The 20,194-nt window shown below is 42.0% G+C and overlaps 1 protein-coding gene across 3 annotated transcripts in view; it reads left to right on the top strand.

Moving 5' to 3' along the window:
- Positions 1-6,850, top strand: part of Rbl1 (RB transcriptional corepressor like 1) — a 57,293-nt gene extending 50,443 nt beyond the window's left edge. For all 3 annotated transcript variants that reach the window (XM_078051747.1, XM_078051748.1, XM_078051749.1), the window contains 3 exons: positions 212-360; positions 1,101-1,265; positions 3,586-6,850. In XM_078051747.1, the coding sequence (XP_077907873.1) occupies positions 212-360; positions 1,101-1,265; positions 3,586-3,756 (485 nt within the window). In that variant the 3' untranslated portion in view covers positions 3,757-6,850. The remainder of the gene's footprint in view (positions 1-211; positions 361-1,100; positions 1,266-3,585) is intronic.
- Positions 6,851-20,194: the final 13,344 nt, after the last annotated feature.

Genomic DNA, 20,194 nt, shown 5'->3' with positions numbered 1-20,194 from the left:
AGCACCACCTTTAGTTCACATGCTTATATTTCTTTAGATTCCAATTTGATCTATAAATAATGCAGATGGATTTATGAACCTTCTCTGGAAATACTAATTGCTTTTCATAAGGATTTGTGGGTTTTTTTAATATCATAAAGATGGCCATAATTCAAATCACCAGCTTGTATATTAAAATAAGCCTCTCACAACACTGAATTCTTTTTAACAGATTTGGAAAATGCCACAAAAACACCTAACTGTCCCAGTGGACCAGTGAAAGAGGAAAGAGGTGATCTTATCAAATTTTACAATACAATATATGTAGGAAGAGTGAAGTCATTTGCATTGAAATATGACTTGTCAAATCAGGACCATGTGGTACGTTTTACATTTTATTACTATATTAATAATTATAGTTATAGTTGGTGTATTTTGCTAAATAAGTATTGCATAGTTTAAAGTCTCACTGGTGCTTTATATAGTAGCATATTCACTGGCAATTAATTATAGAATGACTAGGAAATTAGTGAGTAAGGCTGTTATAGATCAGAGACCTGTGGTTTTATTGCTAAAAATTAGGTATACATATTGGCAAGGCTCAGTGGGAACAAGAAAATATTTAAAACAATTAATTTGGGTACTTGGGTATTTTTTTTCTGTTGCTTTTGGTTTCTCTTATTATATTATGAGTTGAGTGTTTTTCTCAAAGGAAATAAGTAGGCCTGGATCTTTAATAAAGGTAATACTAAGAAATGTTTATATAGACCCCAGTTTGGGCAGTAACAGTTGGACTGAGGAAGTGTTACCATTGTTTAGGCTGAGGTAGCTCCAGAAGACCAGGCATGGGCTATAAAACAGAAAGCTCTAGCTGGGTGTGTTGGCACACCTGTAATCCCAGCTGCTCGGGAGGCTGAGGCAGGAGGATCACAAGTTCAAAGCTAGCCTCAGCAACTTAGCAAGACCCTGTCTGTTTCAAAATAAAAATAAAAAGGGCTGGGGATGTGACTCAGTGATAAAGTACCCTTGGGTTCAATCCCCAGTATAAAAAAAAAAAAACAAAGGTGAGTTCAAAATAAGAAAAAAAATTTTTTTTTAATCTGATTTTTGGGTTACTTTAGATGGATGCTCCACCACTCTCTCCTTTTCCACATATTAAGCAACAACCTGGCTCACCACGCCGAATTTCTCAGCAGCATTCCATTTATGTTTCGCCACACAAGAATGGGTCAGGCCTTACACCAAGGAGTGCTCTGCTGTACAAGTTCAATGGCAGTCCTTCTAAGGTAAGGTGCACAGAGACTTCACTCCAAAACAACTTAAGTACGTGTACTTGTCGAAATTGGATTTCAGGGCTGGGATCGTGGCTCAGTGGTAGAGCGCTTGCCTAGCACATGTGAAGCACTGGGTTCGATCCCCAAAACCACATTTTTTTAAAAAAATTGGATTTCAAGCTAAGATTGTCATATAACTTTGCCAGAAAAGTTAGATTTTTAGTAACTTTACCCCCCAAAAAAATTAATAATAATAATAATAATGGCTTTCAAATTATCAGTCAGTAATCATTGATTCTGGTTTTGGTTTTTTGGTAAAGTTACTACAGATAAAATATCAACTGCTCCAGCTGGGCGAGGTAGTGCACGCCTGGAATCCCAGGGGTTCAGTAGGCTGAGGCAGGAGTATCACAAGTTCAAAGCCAGCCTCAGCAAAAGTGAGGGAGGCACTTAGCGACTCAGTGAGGCCCTGTCTCTAAATAAAATACACAACAGGGCTGGGGATGTAGCTCAGTGGCTAAGTGCCCCTGAGTTCAATCCCCAGTACCAAAAAAAAAAAAAAAAGATATATATATATATATATATATATACACACACACACACACACATACATATAAACTGTTAACTATGGCATGTTTTCTGTAATAAGAACAGTATATTCAGGGCAGGGGTGCAATACAGTAGTGTAGTGCTTCGTAGCAGGCATGAGACCCTGGGTCTAGCACTGAAAAAAAGAAAGTAGAAAATAAAAAGGAGCTGGATATTCTGTTGAGATAATTTGATCTATTGCTTTTGGTGTGTTAAAAGAGTTCACTTCAAAAGTCCCATGAATATCCCTGTTCAAGAAGAGACCAGGAAGGCAGCATCTACAAGTTATCAGACATGGGGGAGTGTGTGTGTGTGTGTGTGTGTCTGTGTGTGTGTGTGTGTGTTTGAGTTTGAGACACAATCTCACTATATCCAGGCTGGCCTTGAACTTCGGGATTTAAGTGATCCTCCTACCTCAATCTCTGAGTAATTGGAACTGTAGCACATTCCTCGTTGGTGAATCTTAAGTTTAAAAGACTAGGAATGCACTTTCAAATGCATTTGATGGATGACAATCACGATAGTGAAAAGTCTGAAAACAAGGCCCTCTTCTTATGTACACTCTTATGAAAATATTATCTTCATCTTCATTTCCATACAGTGGTGAATAGGGATATATATGATTGGCATTTTCAGATATATCTTGGGCTGTCAAGCAGATATATTCAGTATGTCTCCAGAAGACAGATCAGTATTGACTGAAATAAATTCTTGGTCCAAATGCAATGGCAGCTCCTAAGCTTATTAATTTCCTATTCAGTTCCAACAGACACTTACTGAGTTATTACTATATTTGGCAAAGAAAGTTGACTAAGATACAGACCTGTACTTCTTCCTCATAGAAATTAATTTCTGTGTAGAAGAGATCCTTGCTTGTGATCAAGGGTTGGACTAGTTGATTTCTTTCTTTTTTTTTTTTAATTTTTTTTTTTTTGTAACTTTATTTATTTACTTTATGTGGTGCTGAGGATCAAACCTATTGCCACCCATGCTAGGCAAGCGCTCTACCATTGAGCTACAGCACCAGCCCTGGACCAGTTGATTTCCGAGGTAGTGATCCTGAAACCATGAGTCAGAATCACCTGGGAAACTGGTTGAACTCAGAAACCTGTCCCACAGACCTCCTGAAAAACAAAATACTAGCAGGCAGTTCTGAGACTAACTATTACACACTTCCAAGATGACTGTGATGCACATCTTTCAGGAGTCACTTCTCTGAGTCCTTGCTACTCAGGATGGTTCATGAACCAGCAACATCAGCATCACTTGGGAACTTATTAGAAATAAAAAATCAGAGGCCCCAGCTAAATCTAAATCTGCATTTTAACAAGATTCCCAGATGATTAGTGACCATCTTAACCTTTGAAAAGCACTACTCTAAGGAAGAGGATCTCAAACTTTAGACAGCATCAGAATCACTGGAAGGGCCTATCAAAATATGGATTTCTAGAGGCCACCTCCAAAATGTCTGACTCAGAATCTGTATTCTTAATAAGTTCCCACATGCTTCTGCTGCTTTGGTCTGAGGACTGCTGTTATGAGAACTTCTGTTATGAGGTTCATCAACTTTTAAAATCACCCAAAAAATGAGTTCTAGCTATTCCTGTGAGGTTGGTCTAGATTCAAAAAATAATTTCTACTCCAATGTTTAGATTTGAGTAAAAGAGGGTAGGAAAAAGCAGTTTTTGTTAGTATTTCTCTACCCCACTCCTTTCATTCACACGTGTTCTCTACTTTTGCATAGAGTTTGAAAGACATCAACAACATGATAAGGCAAGGCGACCAGAGAACCAAGAAGCGAGCAATAGCCATCAGTGGAGATGCAGAATCACCTGCCAAACGCCTCTGCCAAGAAAATGATGATGTTTTACTCAAACGACTGCAGGATGTTGTCAGTGAAAGAGCAAACCATTAGCAGTGTTCCTGTTACTGATGAAAGCACTTTTCAGGTTGTTTTGCAGGAAGTTGGGGCTTTCTGCCTTGTAAATGGTAAATATCACTGGGTTCCATGAAAAATTGCACCAAAATTAAGTGCTTTTTAAAGTTTTTTTTCCAGAACGTTGACAGGTATATTTTGAGTTGGATTGGAAAGGAATGTTTTAAGTGCCTTGTTACATATTAATAGTCATAGGATTTTTTAGGTGTTTGTTTCTCAAAGTTAGTTTTTAAGATGAAGTAAAGAGAAACCTCATCATTGTTTAGATTTCTTTAAAAAATTATCGAATGTTGCCAGGCATGGTAGTGCATGCCTGTAATTCCAGCAGCTTGGGAGGCCGAGGTAGAAGGATCTTGAGTTCAAAGCCAGCTTTAGCAACTCAGAGAGACCCTGTCTCCAAATAAAATATTTTAAGAAGGGCTGGGGATGTGGCTCAAATGATAAAGTCCCCCTGGATTCAATCCCTGGTACTAAATAATAATAATGATAATAATAATCAAATGTTTCGAGGCAGAGTGGTACACACCAATTATCTTGACTCTGGAAGTTGAGGCAGGAGTTGGAGGCTAGCCTTAGCAACTAGACCTTATCTCAAAATAAAAAATAATAATAATTTTAAAAAGGACTGAGAATGTAGCTCAAAGGTAGAGCATCCCTAGTTTCCATCCCCAGTACCAGAAGAAAAAAAAAATTTATGTCTCCTCTGTGCTTTGTAATATGAGCATAAATAATCTATTTTTGGTAAGTATGATTTTAGATATTTGTATTTTCAATTTACTGTTGAAGGCAGGGATTGATTCCCATAGTACAAGGGCCAAGGCTGATGCAGCAGCAGCCTGTCTCTGGCCCTCTATGGTAACTGTGCATCCAGGTGCCACTGCCATTCTGAGTTGTCTGGGTGCCTTGTGTTGTTCTGTCCTTGAGCATAAGCAGCTTGGTACCTGAGCCCCTGCCCTGCCCCCAGTGCATGCTTTCCAGTCCTGACCTCTCTAAGCTCATTGTTACAACCCAGTGAAAGAGGCTCTTTCTCCTTTTCTAAACTAGTATCATTATTCTTTTTATGACATTAACTTAATGATTGTGTTGTCATGTAATTCAAAATAGGAAACTGCTTCTCAAGCCAGTAGAATAAAATTCTAATTACTCTTTTTAGAAACTAAATTTCCTTAGTAAGATGGCATCTTGAGCTGGGTGCAGCGGTACATCCCTATGACCCCAGTGGCTTGGGAGCCTGAGGCAGGAGGATCCAGAATTCAAAGCCAGCCTCAGCAAAAGCTGGGCACTAAGCAACTCAGTGAGACCCTGTCTCTAAATAAAATACAAAAAAAGGGATGGGGATGTGGTTCTGTGGTTGAGTGCCCCTGAGTTCAGTGCCCAATATACCCCCACACCAAAAAAAGATAGCATCTTGATAATGTGTGATATACTATTTTCAAGGTTGTCATAAGATCAGTGGTTCTCTAAACTAATATTTGAAATCCTTTTCAAAACTCATTAAAATCATGTCATGCCTTATAATTCTAATGCAGATCAGTAAAACAGGTGCTTATTCTTTCTCCCTCTTTGTTCTGAGTATTATTGGTATATCATGAGTTTCTTCTTAGTGTTTGACCACCAGGTCCCCCTGATGATGTTTTCCAGTATTAGAGGTACATCTTTCCAAAGAATCAAGTTTTCAACATTTACTTTTCCTAGTGTGTTTCCAGAATCTGGAAGAAAATGAATAAGCCATTTTTAATTTTTAGAAGATGTATTTTTAAACTACAAACCTTAGTTTTTAAATGCCAGATGTTGGACTGGGCATGTAGCTCAATGATAGAGTGCTTGTCTAACATTCCTGAGGTTCTGGGTTCCATCCCGAGCATTGTGGGGGAAAAAGCATAATGCTTCACCTCGCTAACCCTTGCTAATTTGAATTAGTCCAAGATTGGGCTGTCCATTAGGAATTTATTATCAGCAATTTTATTTTTAAATTCTAAGAAGAAAAGGGATTTTGGTCACATTTTCCTTTTCTGAAAATTATAATCTCATTTTTTTGTGTAGTATCTACACTTTTATAAGTCAGATAATAAAGTTTGTATCCTTGTACATATTTTTATGTAACTATAACTATTGTATCATTTTCACTTTCATTATTATGCAAAATATAAATGAGTATTTGTACATTAACTATGTAAGAAACTCTGGACATGTTTTTATCAGTTTCAAGACTTAGTATCAATGTACATAAAATGGTTAATAAAAACTGAAAATTTTGAGATTATTAAAAAAGAACTGTACTTCTGTTTTCTGTGTAACTAAAATATGTGTGTATACCTCTAAAATCTATGTCTTTAAAAATATCTACTGTGTATATTTTAAGTTAGTACAACCAGGCACATGCCTCTAATCCCAGCAATTCGATAGACCGAGGCAGGAAGACTGCAAATTTAAAACCAGCCCCAGCAATTTAGCCGGACCTTAGCAATTCAGGGTGAACCTGGGTCAAAATAAAAGAACTAGGGATGTAGCTCACTAGTAAAGTGCCCCTGGGCTCAGTTCCACTACCAAAAAAACCCAGTTACTTAGTACATCTTAAAAGTTAATGTTTCTAGTGGTTTCTGGGGTCCAGAGGGAGACGGTGGACTAAGTCCTTAATGGGTACAGGATTATCTTTGAGGTTAATGAGATTATTTCAGAACTTAATATTGTTGCATAATATTGTGAATTCATTCACTGCCACTGAATTATATACTTTAAAATGGTTAATTTTATGTTTTGTGTATGTCATCCTAGTTTTTTTAATATGAATAACATGATTATTTTAAGGCCTTGGAATGAATATGTTGGCCAAGTTATATTGAATTAAGGAAGAGGTTCATTTCTCTCTTAAGAATGCTTTCAGACATATTTATCCCCATGAGACCCACATCTTAAAAATTTTTTTCTGGGCTGGGGATGTGGCTCAGGCGGTAGCGCGCTCGCCTGGCATGCGTGTGGCCCGGGTTCGATCCTCCAGCACCACATACGAACAAAGATGTTGTGTCCGCCAATAACTAATAAATAAATAAATATTTAAAAAAAGAAATTTTTTCTGATTAAGATTTTTTAGGAATCATACACTTGGCAATCATCCTGCTCCAGTTTTCCAGATTGAAGGGATTACAGGCCTGTGCTAGTGCACCCGGATTTTAAATTTTTATTGCGCTTAGATTATACTGAATTTTAAAAGAAATTAAGATAACATTCAGCCAGGCTTGGTGGCACATTCCCGTAATCCCAGCAACTAGAGAGGCCAAGGCAAGAGGATAACAAGTTTGAGGCCAGCCTTAGGCAGCTTAATATGGCTCTGTCTCTATGTAGCTCTGTGTTAGAGCACTTTCCTAGCATGTGTGAGACCCTAGATCCATTCACGGCACCACACACAAAAAAAATAAGTACTAATTATTTTAATTTTGTTCCTTAGAGTGCTTTCACTAAATCCACAAGCATTTTTTCGCTGTCTACTGCTCTGACTGGCTCTCTAAGTAAAGATGAACCAGACATAGTTGCTGTCCTCAAGATTCCGTATTTGTAGCTCATTAGTTTAATGAGTTAGAATGGTAAAGCAGCTGAATGAAAAGAGCGGAAGTATTAGCATTTTGCTTGGGCAAGCGTGTCAGAGAAATCTGTAAAGAGATTATGTGGTAATTTACTTCTTATGGATGAGTAACTGCCTAAGCAGTAAATTTATTTAAGACAGAAAGCAAAACATAGAAAAGACCAGAGGCAGCCAGTCATAGTGGCATGGTGGCACACTCCTGTAATCCCAGCTACTTGGGAGGCTGAGGCAGGAGGATTACGAGTTCAAAGCCAGCCTTAACAATTTAGCCTGTTTTACATAGACTTTGATCAGTACTTTTGGTGCTGTTCTCAATGCCTGTTTGACAGAGATTTTGATCAATGCTCATCATATCCAATATCTATATAAATCCCTAAGCTAGCTCATTAAAATATACCCTGCCTTAGTTTCTCAGCAGGCCCCACCTCTGTAACAAAGTGACATCAGGATCAGTGTTACAGGCCTGTAATCTCAAGTGACTTGGGACGCTAAAGAAGGAGGATTGCGGGCTGGGATTGTGGCTCAGTGGTAGAGCACTTGCCTGGCATGTGTGAGGCCCTGGGTTCAATCCCCAGCACCACATATAAGTAAATAAATTAAATAAAAGACCCATTGACAGCTAAAAAATATTTAAAAAAAAAAAAAAAAAAAAAAAAAAAAAAAAAAAAAAAAAAAAAGAAGGAGGATTGCAAGTTAAAGGGCAGCCTCAGCAATTTAGCGGTACTCTGCCTCAATATAAAAGATATAAAAACAACTAGGGATGTAGCTCAGTGGTAAAGTACCCCTCAGTTCAATCCCTGGTTTTAAAAAAAAAAAAAATTTTTTTTTTTTTTTTTGAAGAGAAACTGTTAGAAAGCTAGGGCCTTCTGAGAAACTGAGGCAGCCACAAGACCGGACCCCCTCTTCAAACTTCCAATTCTTGTGACTAAGAAAGATTTCAGACAGGTCACTCAAAGTAATAGGCTTGAGTTTATTAAAGGAAGAGGAAAGGGGAAAGGGGACACTCTTCAAGGGAGAGTGGGTCTTTTCAGAGAGTAAATGGACAATGTGCCTCTCCTGCACTTGTTTTCTTAGCGATCCCAGAGAAATTTCTCTGGAGTCCCGCCCAGGTCCACCTCCTGACTTGTGACTAACTGCAGGATGAATAGACATTCAGGTCCCCACTGCCATGGCAACTCTAGGTTACCTTGGCCCATGCTGACCAATTCTAACTGGATTCTTAAACATACATTCTTACAGATTTTATGGTTAGGGGGAACTATCCTAATAGAATCTGATTTGTAAAACAGGTCACAAAGTCTCTCCCTTCTAAGTAACTTTGAGTTCCTTCCTCTTATTAATCTTTTTTTCCTGCCTGCATTTTCTTGCAGATAACTGGTTATTTTGATACCAGTTACTCAAATAACACCAAGGCAGGGCTGGGGGTGTGGTTCAAGTGGTAACGCACTCGCCTGGCATGCGTGGGGCGCTGGGTTCGATCCTCAGCACCACATTAAAAAAAAAAAAGATGTTGTGTCCACCGAAAACTAAAAAAATAAATACTAAAAAATTCTCTCTCTCTCTCTCTCTCTCTCTCTCTCTCTCTCTCTCTCTCTCTCTCAAAAACAAAAGAAAGAAAAAAAGAAACACCGAGGCAAAACGCAAGCATAGAAATTGTTTAATTTAAGAAAGAGACAGAACAAAGTGAGCAGATTTCTCCACAGAGAAGTCAGGGCTCAGAACTGCTTGCCTGTGGGAGGGGGTGTGCCCCTTTTATAGATCTCAGATTTCCTTTCCCCTCCCCACATCCTTTTTATACCCCAAGGAGCCGCCCTAGCTGGTTGGGGGTAGGGTGGGGGTTGGAAGGGAGGGTGCTGGAGTACAAGGTGTTAGCAACCCATTTCCTTTTTCTTCAGCTACCTGTCCTTTGTCCCTGTCTCAGTGTGCTGAGGAATGTGACATATCCTGTCCACTTAGGCCTTGTAGGGCTACAGGCAAATTGTTTTTTGGCAAAGAAAACAGGTAGGGTCAGCACAGCGGGCCCATTTTAGAGAATTATTTTCTTAACTTCGTTTTTCCCATTATCCTCATCTATCTGTCCCCTAACAACCATGACCACAGAAGGTCACCCAACTCAGGGAACATATGGGGAAAAGCTTTGTAAGGCTTTCTAGAATCAGTAGTACTACTTTGCACATGGAGTAACCAATGCACATGTGCGGTTATTTGACAACAGTGGCAATCTCTTCACACATTAGAAGAGAAAATGCCCTTTAGGTTTCAGATCCTATATTTAGGCAGCACTCCCCTCAAATTTCCCTCTGGCGAGGGCTTATTAATTGTTATAGTTTCAATCTGAGGTCTGAGGCACCCTGTTAGCACAAAAGGACCTGGCCTGACCCAAAGTTCACGGATTAGCCCTTTATTCAGGAACAAAGTTTCATGCAGGAATGGTAAAAAATGAGCCACTGGACAAAGGAGGGGACTAGGCTTATATAGGTTACACTGAGAGGTGACTTAATTGATGAATGTGTTAGTTTGGGCACTCAGGAATTTAGGGCTTTTTTTTTTTTCTGGGCAAGATGAAGGGTCGGGGCTCAGCAGCCAGCATATGGAAAGAATATATTTGGGGAGAGATCAATGCTTAAGTCTTTTCCTAGAGACTCATTCTAGGTTTGACGGACACCTTCTCTCCAGGGCTTGTTTTTTCACTGGGAAAGAACGTTTTGGGAAAGGATCAATGCTATCCATGTATGGCTTTCTTTTTCACTCCAATTTTCCAGCCCACACTATTTGGGGGTTTGTCATTTTCCATATCTAATAAAGCCCCCAAAAGGTCCTGTGTTAATTCAGGAATGTTGAAGGTGAAATTATTGGATTGTAAGAAAGAGCTATAAACTAATCAATTCATGCTAGTTTGAATCAAGCAGTGGGCCCACTGTGCTGACCCTACATATTTTCTTTGCAATAAAGGGATTTTGCTGGAAGCTTTTGCCCAAGTTTACTCTGAGAATTGGGAGGAGGAAGCAGAGCTGAAGGATTTTTAAACATCACAGTTTGGGACCAGAAAAGTGCATGTAAAATTGGGGCCAAGGGGGCTGGGGATGTGGCTCAAGCGGTAGCGCGCTCGCCTGGCATGCGTGCGGCCCGGGTTCGATCCTCAGCACCACATACCAACAAAGATGTTGTGTCCGCCGATTAGTAAAAAATAAATATTAAAAAAATTAAAAAAAAAAAATTGGGGCCAAGGAAGGTGTAGTTAGATACCTTAGCACAACTGAAGAGAAGTTAGTAATTCACACAGTGACAAGGGGAAAGATGTCTTGAGGGCATCTCAGAAATTGGCTGGAGCACATTCATTGCAGTCTCAAGGGTGTGGAAGGGGAGACTGTTTGAGAAGAGGAGGCCCCCTGCAAGCAGGGGGCCAAGGAAGGTGTTCCCCCTGCTCAGGCCCTGGAGGCCTTCTCAGCCTGAGTCTGTTTGGTGGTAGCTAACAAAGAGCATGGAATGCACAGTAAGTGTCTTTTAAATTACTTCAGGGTCCTTCTTTAAACTATCTTGAGAAATCAAATGGTGGCAGTTCATCTGTAGAAAGCAAACAAAAGCAAGGGAGCTATTTGTAAAACATTCCAAGAGAAAAGCATTAATGGGACTAACCCTTGAAGGGTGGCCTGATGTGGATGGTGAAGTTAGGATTATGGCTGTAGGTGCCTCCGGTTGTCTGGGAAGGAAGAGTCTTTTAGTAGCGCAGGTGCACTAAGGTACCTTCTGACCAGCTATTGACCCCAGCGCCCCCATTAACACGGGATTGACTTGTAGATGAAGCTGCCCTAAATAGGATGGCCATAGAGGACCAACTAAGGTCAAAAACTCCATGGCCCAAGGCTGAGGACCTAGCTGGATTGGTGGAGTGCTTGCCTCACATGCAATCAATCCTCAGCACCAAAAAAAAAAAAAAACAACCCTCCATGGCCTGACACCTGACATGAAGGAGTTGAATACCCGGTTGGCAAAGAATACAGAAGGTGTTCCCCAGCTCTCCTGGTAAACATCAAGCAGTAATAAATTGTCTCCTTTGTCCTTCTCTTCCTGGAGTCCACTCTCTCTTTCTCTCTCTCTTGAGAGTGCTCTCTGCTTAAGCCCCATTTTGCTTTTACTTTAGTTTCACCTGTAATAAAGTTCTCTTGCATGACTTTTGGTGTCTGACTTTAAATTTTCTTTCGTCAGAACACAAAAACAGAGGTTTGGAGTTTCAGGTCCCTGGTTTCTGTCAGGTCGGTCGTGATAATTTAGGAACAAAGCACCAAGCAGCCCCCCTTGCCATAGAAACATCAATCAGGCACCGCCGGAATCACCTGTCAATCAGCGGGATCTCCTGGACAATCCTGGAGTTCAGCCAGCTCCCCTGGGCCAACTCCAGCGGGACAAGGGACTCTAAAAACACCTTTTCCTATCCCAAGCCTTTCCCTTCCTGCTGTAAGCCCCATAAAAGTCCAGTCCGGTCGAGCTCCCACGCGGTTTCTCCTCAGACCCTTCCCCTGTCCCCTCTATGGGTCTGATCGAGTTCCGCCTGGGGGGGGGGGGGTGACATCTCAATAAAGCCTCGATCAGCGGCCTTTTTAAATCTGCCTCCTTTGGTCACCTCCTGTTACCTGATCTCACACTTTCCTGTGACACGTCCAAGGTGGCCTGGCCACTGGTCAAGCTGGCAGCAGAGCTTGGCATCATCCACATGAGCAGGATGCTAGAGTCAGGGGGTCATGGAAGTTCCCTTCCAGATTTCAAAGGAAGACCTGGGGGGCCAGGCAAAGTGTAGCAGAGTTGGCATCCAAGAGGGAGATGCGTAAAGCTGTGAAGCCGTAGCTGGAATGGAGACCCTAGGAATAAGAGGTGCCAGAAGCACGGCCTGTCTGCTGAGGAAAGCTGGTGGCTGTGGAGGGAGCCCCGTGAAGAGCCCATGTGGACTGCAACCAGCAAAGCCAAAGGGGCAGAGCAGCCCAAGCCCTGTGAAGACAAGATCTCCCTCCATCTGCCCCAGACGCCCAGAGTTGTAGCTACAAGTGTAATGCCAGGTTCGTGGGACCCCAATAGACCTCCAGGAGCCTGATGCAATCACACAAGAGTGTTGCAAGCTCGAGCCTGGACTCACAACTGTTTCCGATGCAGCAGTCCCGAGAGTGAGTCTCGGTCCTTTGTCCAGTGAGATTTTATAGGTTTTTGGGGATACTCTATGCTTCACAACATCACACAGCAAATCATTCCATACGAGGGAAAATCAAACAACAACTCTTCACATTGATTAGCACATTCACTGGCGGGAACAAGTTGGGTAAAGGTGATTGGTTAGTACAAGAGGGAGATTCCTTTGAACTGATTGGTTTAGGCCACGAGGGGAGTACATGCTAAACTACAATGTTTCCCAACATGTTATCAACCACCATAAACTACTGGGGGGTTATCTGGCATCCCAGATATTTTTCCTGTCTCATGCTGATTGGTGGTTGCTAGGGGGGTTGCCATGGGTCCTCACCTAGCCTAACTGAGTCAGGGACACCTGGCGCCACAGACCTCTCCTGTTATTTACAGACAAACAACTCAGCAGGGTGGGTATGTGCCTAGGAGTGCTCTGTGTGTTTTTCCAAGGACAAGGGTCACGCTCCCTTCCTTGGACAGGCCTTGAGGTAGAAGCTGCTGTTATTTATTTATTTTCAAAAGTGGAGTCACATCAGTTTCTCACAAGAAATACTGGCCCCGCTGTTTTTAAGTCACACTTTGATCCCATCCCTTCTTTCTATGCCCCATTCCTCCTTTTGGAGTGGGAGTGTTTATCCTGTGCCACTGAGGTAGGGGAAAAGGGCCCGCAGCCCACGTAGGTAAGAATGATGAAATCTGATAATGAGAAAATGGGCTAACAACAGTTTTCAATCAGGAAGTCAACATGGATCAAAATAATGAGGGTCAGGAGGGTGACGATTGTTTATCAAGAAAAAATCAAAAAACTTCCGAGGTGGTCACCTTGGACCTCTCCGGACCTCTCCACAGTCCAGTCATTTCACCTCTGAACATTCCTGCATTAGCACAGGAGCTTCGGAGACATACCTCATCGCCAAAGCATAACATTCCACCCTTGGGGCCCCAAAGCTCATGTTCATCTCACAGTGCAAAATGTATTTAGTTCATCTTCAAGAGTCTGCTTAGTCTTAACAGTTTTGGGTGCTGTTCAAAAGTCCAAGCTCAGGAGCCCGGATAGGCTGAATTCAAGCTCCCCTTCGCCTGCGTCTCCCAGACAAACTGCTGTGACTCAGCACTAAACGATCCCGCTGAAACAACTGGTCGACCCTTCTGAACCTGCGGAGGTTATTACCAACCGAGCCTTCATGGGCAGTGGCCACAGGATTGAGACGGGGCTTGGGAGAGCCAGTCAGGACCCACCCGTTGCATTGGTCACCCAGCAAAGGGAACGAACTGTTGCCATTTGCTCCAGCCAACCAGGAACAGAATTCTTCTCAGAACACCAGATGTTATGGTTTGGATGTGAGGTGTCCCTGAAAGGATCACATGTGAGACAACGCAAGAAGGTTCAGATGATAAATGATCGGATTATAAGAGTCTTAACCCAAGCAGTGAATTAATCCCCTGATAGGGTAACTCAGTGGGAATTGAAGTGGTAGGGTGTGGATGGAGGAGGTGGGAATTGGGGCATGACTTTGGGGTATATATTTGTATTTGTCAAGTGGAGACCTCTCTCTCTGCTTCCTGATCATCATGTAAGCTGTTTCTCTCTATCACACTCTTCCACCATGATGTCCTGCCTCACCTTAAGCCCTGAGGAATAGAGCCTGCTGTCTGTGGATTGAGATCTTTGAAACCATGAGCCCCCAAATAAATGTTTCCTCCGCTAAAAAAAAAAAAAAAAAGTCCAAGCTCAAAGTCTCATCTGAGACTTTCTGACTCCTAGGCAACTTTAGAGCTCCTAGGCACATATGAGGGGAAAGAAGGAAAGAATCATTAATGATGGAGAGGTTCTGAGGGCTATAAAAAGGCAAGTCACAGTGTTGGGGATATAGCTGAGTTGGTAGAGTGCTTGGCTTGCATGCACTAAGACCCTATGTTCAATCCCCAGCACCCCCGGGAGCAGGAGAAGGTACCTCGCACCCCTCCCACAGGATTTTGGCTCTGAGGTCCCCTGCTCTCTGGAAGAGTCTGTTCTCTATCACTTTCTTTCTTTTTTTTTTTTTTTTTAATTTTTTTAGTCGTAGTCAGACACAGTACCTTTATTTTATTTATTTATTTTTATGTGGTGCCAAGGATCGAATCCAGCACCTCCAAAGTGCTAGGCGAGTGCTCCACCTCTGAGTCCCAGTCGCAGTCTCCTCTATCAGTTTCTGGAATCAGTCTTGCTATGTTTGCTTGCCTTGTTGTTCTCAAGTTCTCAAACATCGGGAAACACAAACTCCACCCCTATCTCCATAAGAACCCTGTCAGCATTGTGTATCAGATAAATGTAATTTACTTTTGATCTTTACAATGGCTCTACAAGCAAGAGTTTACCTTGGGTCTCAGATGAGACTTTGAGCTTGGACTTTTGAACAACACCCGGAACTGTTAAGACTATGCAAACTCTTGGAGATGAACTAAATACATTTTGCACTGTGAGATGAACATGAGCTTTGGGGCCCCAAGGGTGGAATGTTATGGTTTGGCGATGAGGTATGTCTCCAAAGCTCCTGGGCTAATGCAGAAATATTTTTGGAGGTGAGATGATTGGACTGTGAGAATTATAACCTTATCAGTCTGTCCTAGTTTGTGTGGACTAACTGGGTGGTAACTGTAGGTAAATGGAGCATGATTGGAGGGAGTGGCTTGCTGGGGGAATACCCTGGTAGGGTTCATCTTCCCTGCAGTACTCTCCCCCTCTTTTCTTCTCTGCTTCCTGGTCAGATCAGACCCCTCCACCACACCCTTCTGCCTATGTTCTGCCTCACCTTGGGCTCAGAGCAATGGAGGCAGCCCCCCATAGACTAAACCTTTGAAACTATGAGCCAAAATAAACTTCTCCTCCAAGTTGTTCTTGTCAGGTATTTTGGTCACAGCAAGGAAAAACTAACACATAAATTATATACATTACTAGGCCTATCCCCTCGAATCTCTGACTCAACAATGCACCCCGGGTGTATTGGACAGCTTTCCATTACTCTAACAAATTCCTGAGATAGTCAACTTATAAAAGGAAAAAGGTTATTTTGGCTCATGGTTTCAGAGGTGCCCAGTCATGACCAATTGGCTGTATGGTTTTGGGCCTATGACAAGATAGTACATTGTGGTGGGAGTACATAACAGAGCAAAACTCTTCACTTCATGGCCAGAAAGTGAAAGAGAAAGGATCCTACTATCACCTTCAAGGGAACACACCTAGTGACCTGAGTACGCCCTTTAGGTGCCACTTATTCTTTTGTGTGTGTGTGTGTGTGCTACTTATCAAACCCAGTGCCCAGTGCCTTGCAGGTGCCAGGCAAATGCTCTGCTGCTGAGCTACACTGCCAGCAACCCTGGCCCCCCCATCTTAAAAGTTCCACAGTCTCCCAATAGCACCGCTTCAGGGACCAGATTTTCAATATATGGGCCTTTGGGAGACATATCTGATCCAAACTGTAACACTAGGCTATTCATATCAGAGAAGCTTGGGAAATAACCTGTTTAGAGTTCAACAGAGTATAATGACCAAGGGTCTAGAGAGCAATATTCAAATATCCACCCTACTGTTGCTCCAACAAATCAAGTCAGTGCTAGGGATTGAAAACAGGGCCTGCACAGGCTAAACAACGGCTCTACCACTGAGCAACATCCCAGTCCAATTGTTTTCTACATGAAGAAAGTTCTGCAAATCTTGATTCTTCTTTTTCTTTTCTTTCTTTCTTTCTTTTTTTTTTTTTTTTTTTTTTTTTGGTGTGTGTGTATGTGTAGGTACTAGAGATTGGACCCAGGGATACTCTACCACTGAACTACACCCCGATGGCCCTTTTATATTAATTTATTCTGAGACTGAGGTGCCCAGTCTGGCCTTAAACTGGGATCCTCTTGTCTCAGGCTCCTGATTCACTGGGATTACAAGTATGTGTCACAGTGCCTAGCCTGCATTTTTACCACTGAACCACATCCCCACAAACTTTTTTTTTTTTTTTTAATTTAGAGACACAGTCTCGCTGAGTTGCTGAAGCTGGCTTCAAATTCACAATCCTTCTTCCTGAGCCTCTGGGATTATAGTTGTGCACCATCATGTCCAGATGCGAATCTCTTTTTTTTTTAAATTATATTTTTTAAAATTTTTTGATGGGCAAATATCTTTATTTGACTTATTCATTTTTATATGGTGCTGAGGATTGAACCCAATACCTCACACAGGCTAGGCCAGTGCTCTACCACTGAGTTACAATCCCAGCTCCCAGCTGCAAATCTTAAATGGTATAGTGTGATGAATTTTTCCAGATTTATTGAGGTATAGTTTACATATAATAAAATTTATCACCTTAAGTGTTCAGTTTATTGAATTTTAGTAATTATATGTAGTTGTATAACAGCCACCAGAATGTATAGAACATTTCTGTCACTCCAAAAAGGTTTCCTGTGCCCTTTGACTGCTTTCCCTGCCCTTCCAACATTCTGCCCACCACACGCCCAGGCAGTGATTGATCTGCTTTATGTTGCTATGATTTTTCCTTTTCTAGAACTTCATATAAATTGCACATACATACAGTATGTAGTCTTTTGCGTATGAGTTCTTTCACTTGGTATATACTTTTTTCTTAGATTTATCTATGTTGTATGTATATTTCTTTTTATTGCTGAGCAATTTTCCATGTTGTATGTATATTTCTTTTTATTGCTGAGCAATTTTCCTTAATATAACACAATTTACTTATTTACCAGTTGATGGACCAGCTTGGGGTTATGAATAATTATGAACATTTGCATGCATTCTTTGAACACATATTTTTATTTCCCTTTAATTTCTTATGAGTTAAAATTCTGGGTCAAAAAAAATAGGTGTCAGTTTAACTTCATAAGATATTGCTATATTCTTTTCCAAAGTGACTATACTATTTTGTATTCCCACAGAAAAAAATATGTAAAGGTTACACTTGCCCCCATCAAGATTACCATTTTTTTGGGGGGGGGGATGGGGGTCTCACTATTGTTGCCCAAATTTGCTTCAAATTCCTGGTCTCAAGCTATCCTCCTGCCTCAGCCTCCCAAGTAGCTGGGATCACAGGAACATGTCGCCACATGGGGCAAAAACATCTTAAACATTACTATGTCTCTTTGTCTACTGTACCTTGCAATATAAACACACTATGCTTGTTATTGCAAATTCACACTTAAAGACAAATCTTCCAGTCTCACCTAGGTTACTGGTTTTAAGAAACTGTAGAAATACTGGAAAAAAAGAAAGCAAGAAAGAAACTGTAAAAATTCTGAAACTATTTTCCTTACTTTCTGAATCACGGTGATTAAGACATTCCCAAAGCACAGAAATGCCTTCAAGACCTTCTCATTGAGATAAAGGTAAAGAGAAGGACCAATATTCAAACAAATATGTAACTTTTTACCTCCACCTGCATAGCTGACTCCATCTCCTTCAAGTTTCTGCTCAAATGTCACCTTTTCAAAGACCAGTCCTGACCACCCCCATGCATTTGAATCAATAAGTGTTGTGTGCATAACAGAGTACTTAGAGAAACAGACATGTATATGTGATACTTTATTTTGCTGGAATTCCAAGGTTAACATGCCAGCAAGTAGGGGTGTAGCTCAGTGACAGAGCAGTTGCCTAGCTTGCACAAGGCTCTGGGTTCCATCCCCAGCAAACCCCCCCCACCAAAAAATGCCAGTAATTTTGTTTCAGGTGAGGCATGCCTCTCAGATTTCTCTCTCTCTTCTGGATCCTGGGGATCAAACTCAGGAACTCTTGCATGCTAGGCAAGCACTCTACCACCAAGCTAAATCCCCAACCCTTTTTATTTTGAGACAGGGTCTCCCTAAGTTGCAGAGACTGGCCTTGAACTTGTGATCCTCTTGCCTTGGTCTCCCTAATAGCTGGGATTCCAGGCGTGTGCCACCACACTCAGCTCTGATGAGGCCTCTCTGCCTGGCTTGCAGATAGCTGCCTTCTCACTGTGTACTCCCATGACCCTTCCCATGACCTTGTGTGAGTGGAAAGAGAAAGATTTCTGGTGTCTCTTATAAGGATACCCATCCTCTGGCAGATTCGTGTCCTATCCTTATTGTCACTGGACAGCAATCCAAGGAGTTCCAAGAGCCATGGGTCCTCAACTTGGCCCTGTGGGTTACTAACCCCAGGATGCATCAGAAGCAAGGTACAAGCAAAGATTATTAAAGGACAGCAAAGGTATACACACCCTGAAGGCAGCCTGCAGGCATCTCTCACCTCTCAGAGAAGACAAGTGACACATGTACCCAGGGTTGAGGCCTCTGATTATCCATGATTTTCCTGGGCAGAAACGGACAGGTTCTCAGGAAAGCTTCCTTTGAAAATCAAATCCCATGTCAATCATTTGATACTTGGTGCTCAGAATGTTTCCTTTTGGTTAAGCAGTCTAACCATAAATCAGTTGTGAGCACATTGAATCTGGGGGTGTTTAAAGTAATTGAGGTTTTCCTTCCTAGTTGATCTGGTACAAGCATGCACAGAAGGTTTTGCTCATCTAGCTAAAGAGGCGACCGTGGCTGGGTCACGCACATAGATCAGGGTTTTCATGTACTTTCTTTCTCTCTCCCCAAGGGTTCACCTATCTCATTTGACTTCATTTAACCTTCATTACCTCCTTAAAGAAACGATTTTCAATTATAGTCACATTGGAATCTGGAGCTTCAACAGATGAAATCTGGAGGGGATGCAACTCAGTTATACTGTGATGCCAGATTTGTGGGACCCCAATAGACCTCCAGGAGCCGAATCCAATGCAATCACACAAGAGCCTTTATTGCAAGCTCGAGCCTGGACTCACAACTATTACCGATACAGAGGTCCCAGGAAGTGATCCCCGGTCCTTTGTTCAGTGAGATTTTATAGGTTTTGGGGGGATATTCTATGCGTCACAACATCACACAGCAAATCATTCCATACAGCAGGAAAAATCAAACAACAACTCTTAACATTGATTAGCACATTCACTGGCGGGAACAAGTTAGTAGGGGTGATTGGTTAGTACAATAGGGGGATTCCTTTGAACTGATTAGTTTAGGCCACGAGGGGTGTATGTGCTAAACTGTAAGGAATGGTAGAAAAAGCTCTGTAAACTCAACAAGCCAAAACAACCGTTTACCTGTCCGAGATTTTATTACCAGGACCATAGCGGCCAGTTGCAGAAGAGAAGGGGGTTGAGAGAGAGACAGAGAGAGAGAGAGAGAGAGAGAGAGAGAGAGAGAGAGAGAGAGAGAGAGAGAGAGAGAGAAGAGAGAGGGGGAAGGGAGAGGAGAGGGGGAAGAGAGAGGAGAGGGAAAGAGGGAGAGTAAGAGAGGGGAGAGTAAGAAAGGGGAGAGTAAGAAAGGGGAGAGGGAGAGGGAGAGAGTAAGGGAACAAGCACGAACAGGGTGTTGATATTTATGGGTCAACACAGGATGAGGAGGAGCAAGGCCAGTGGGTTGTTACTTCTTCATTGGCAGAGAGTTCGCTCCACTTCAGGGATTGGAGGTGCGCCATTCAAAGTTCGCGCCATTCACAGGGATTGGAGGTGATGGTTCGCGTGCCATTCAGTGCATCATGGACCTGAGCTCCCGGAAGAGAAGCACTTCAGGCGCCATCTTTACTAACATTCCTGAGTTCCCAGAAGAGAAGCA

This window comes from Ictidomys tridecemlineatus, chromosome 5 (assembly GCF_052094955.1).
Source record: "Ictidomys tridecemlineatus isolate mIctTri1 chromosome 5, mIctTri1.hap1, whole genome shotgun sequence".
NCBI lineage: Eukaryota > Metazoa > Chordata > Mammalia > Rodentia > Sciuridae > Ictidomys > Ictidomys tridecemlineatus.
The sequence above is the reverse complement of the archived record's forward strand: the minus strand, read 5'-3'. Positions and strand labels throughout refer to the sequence as shown.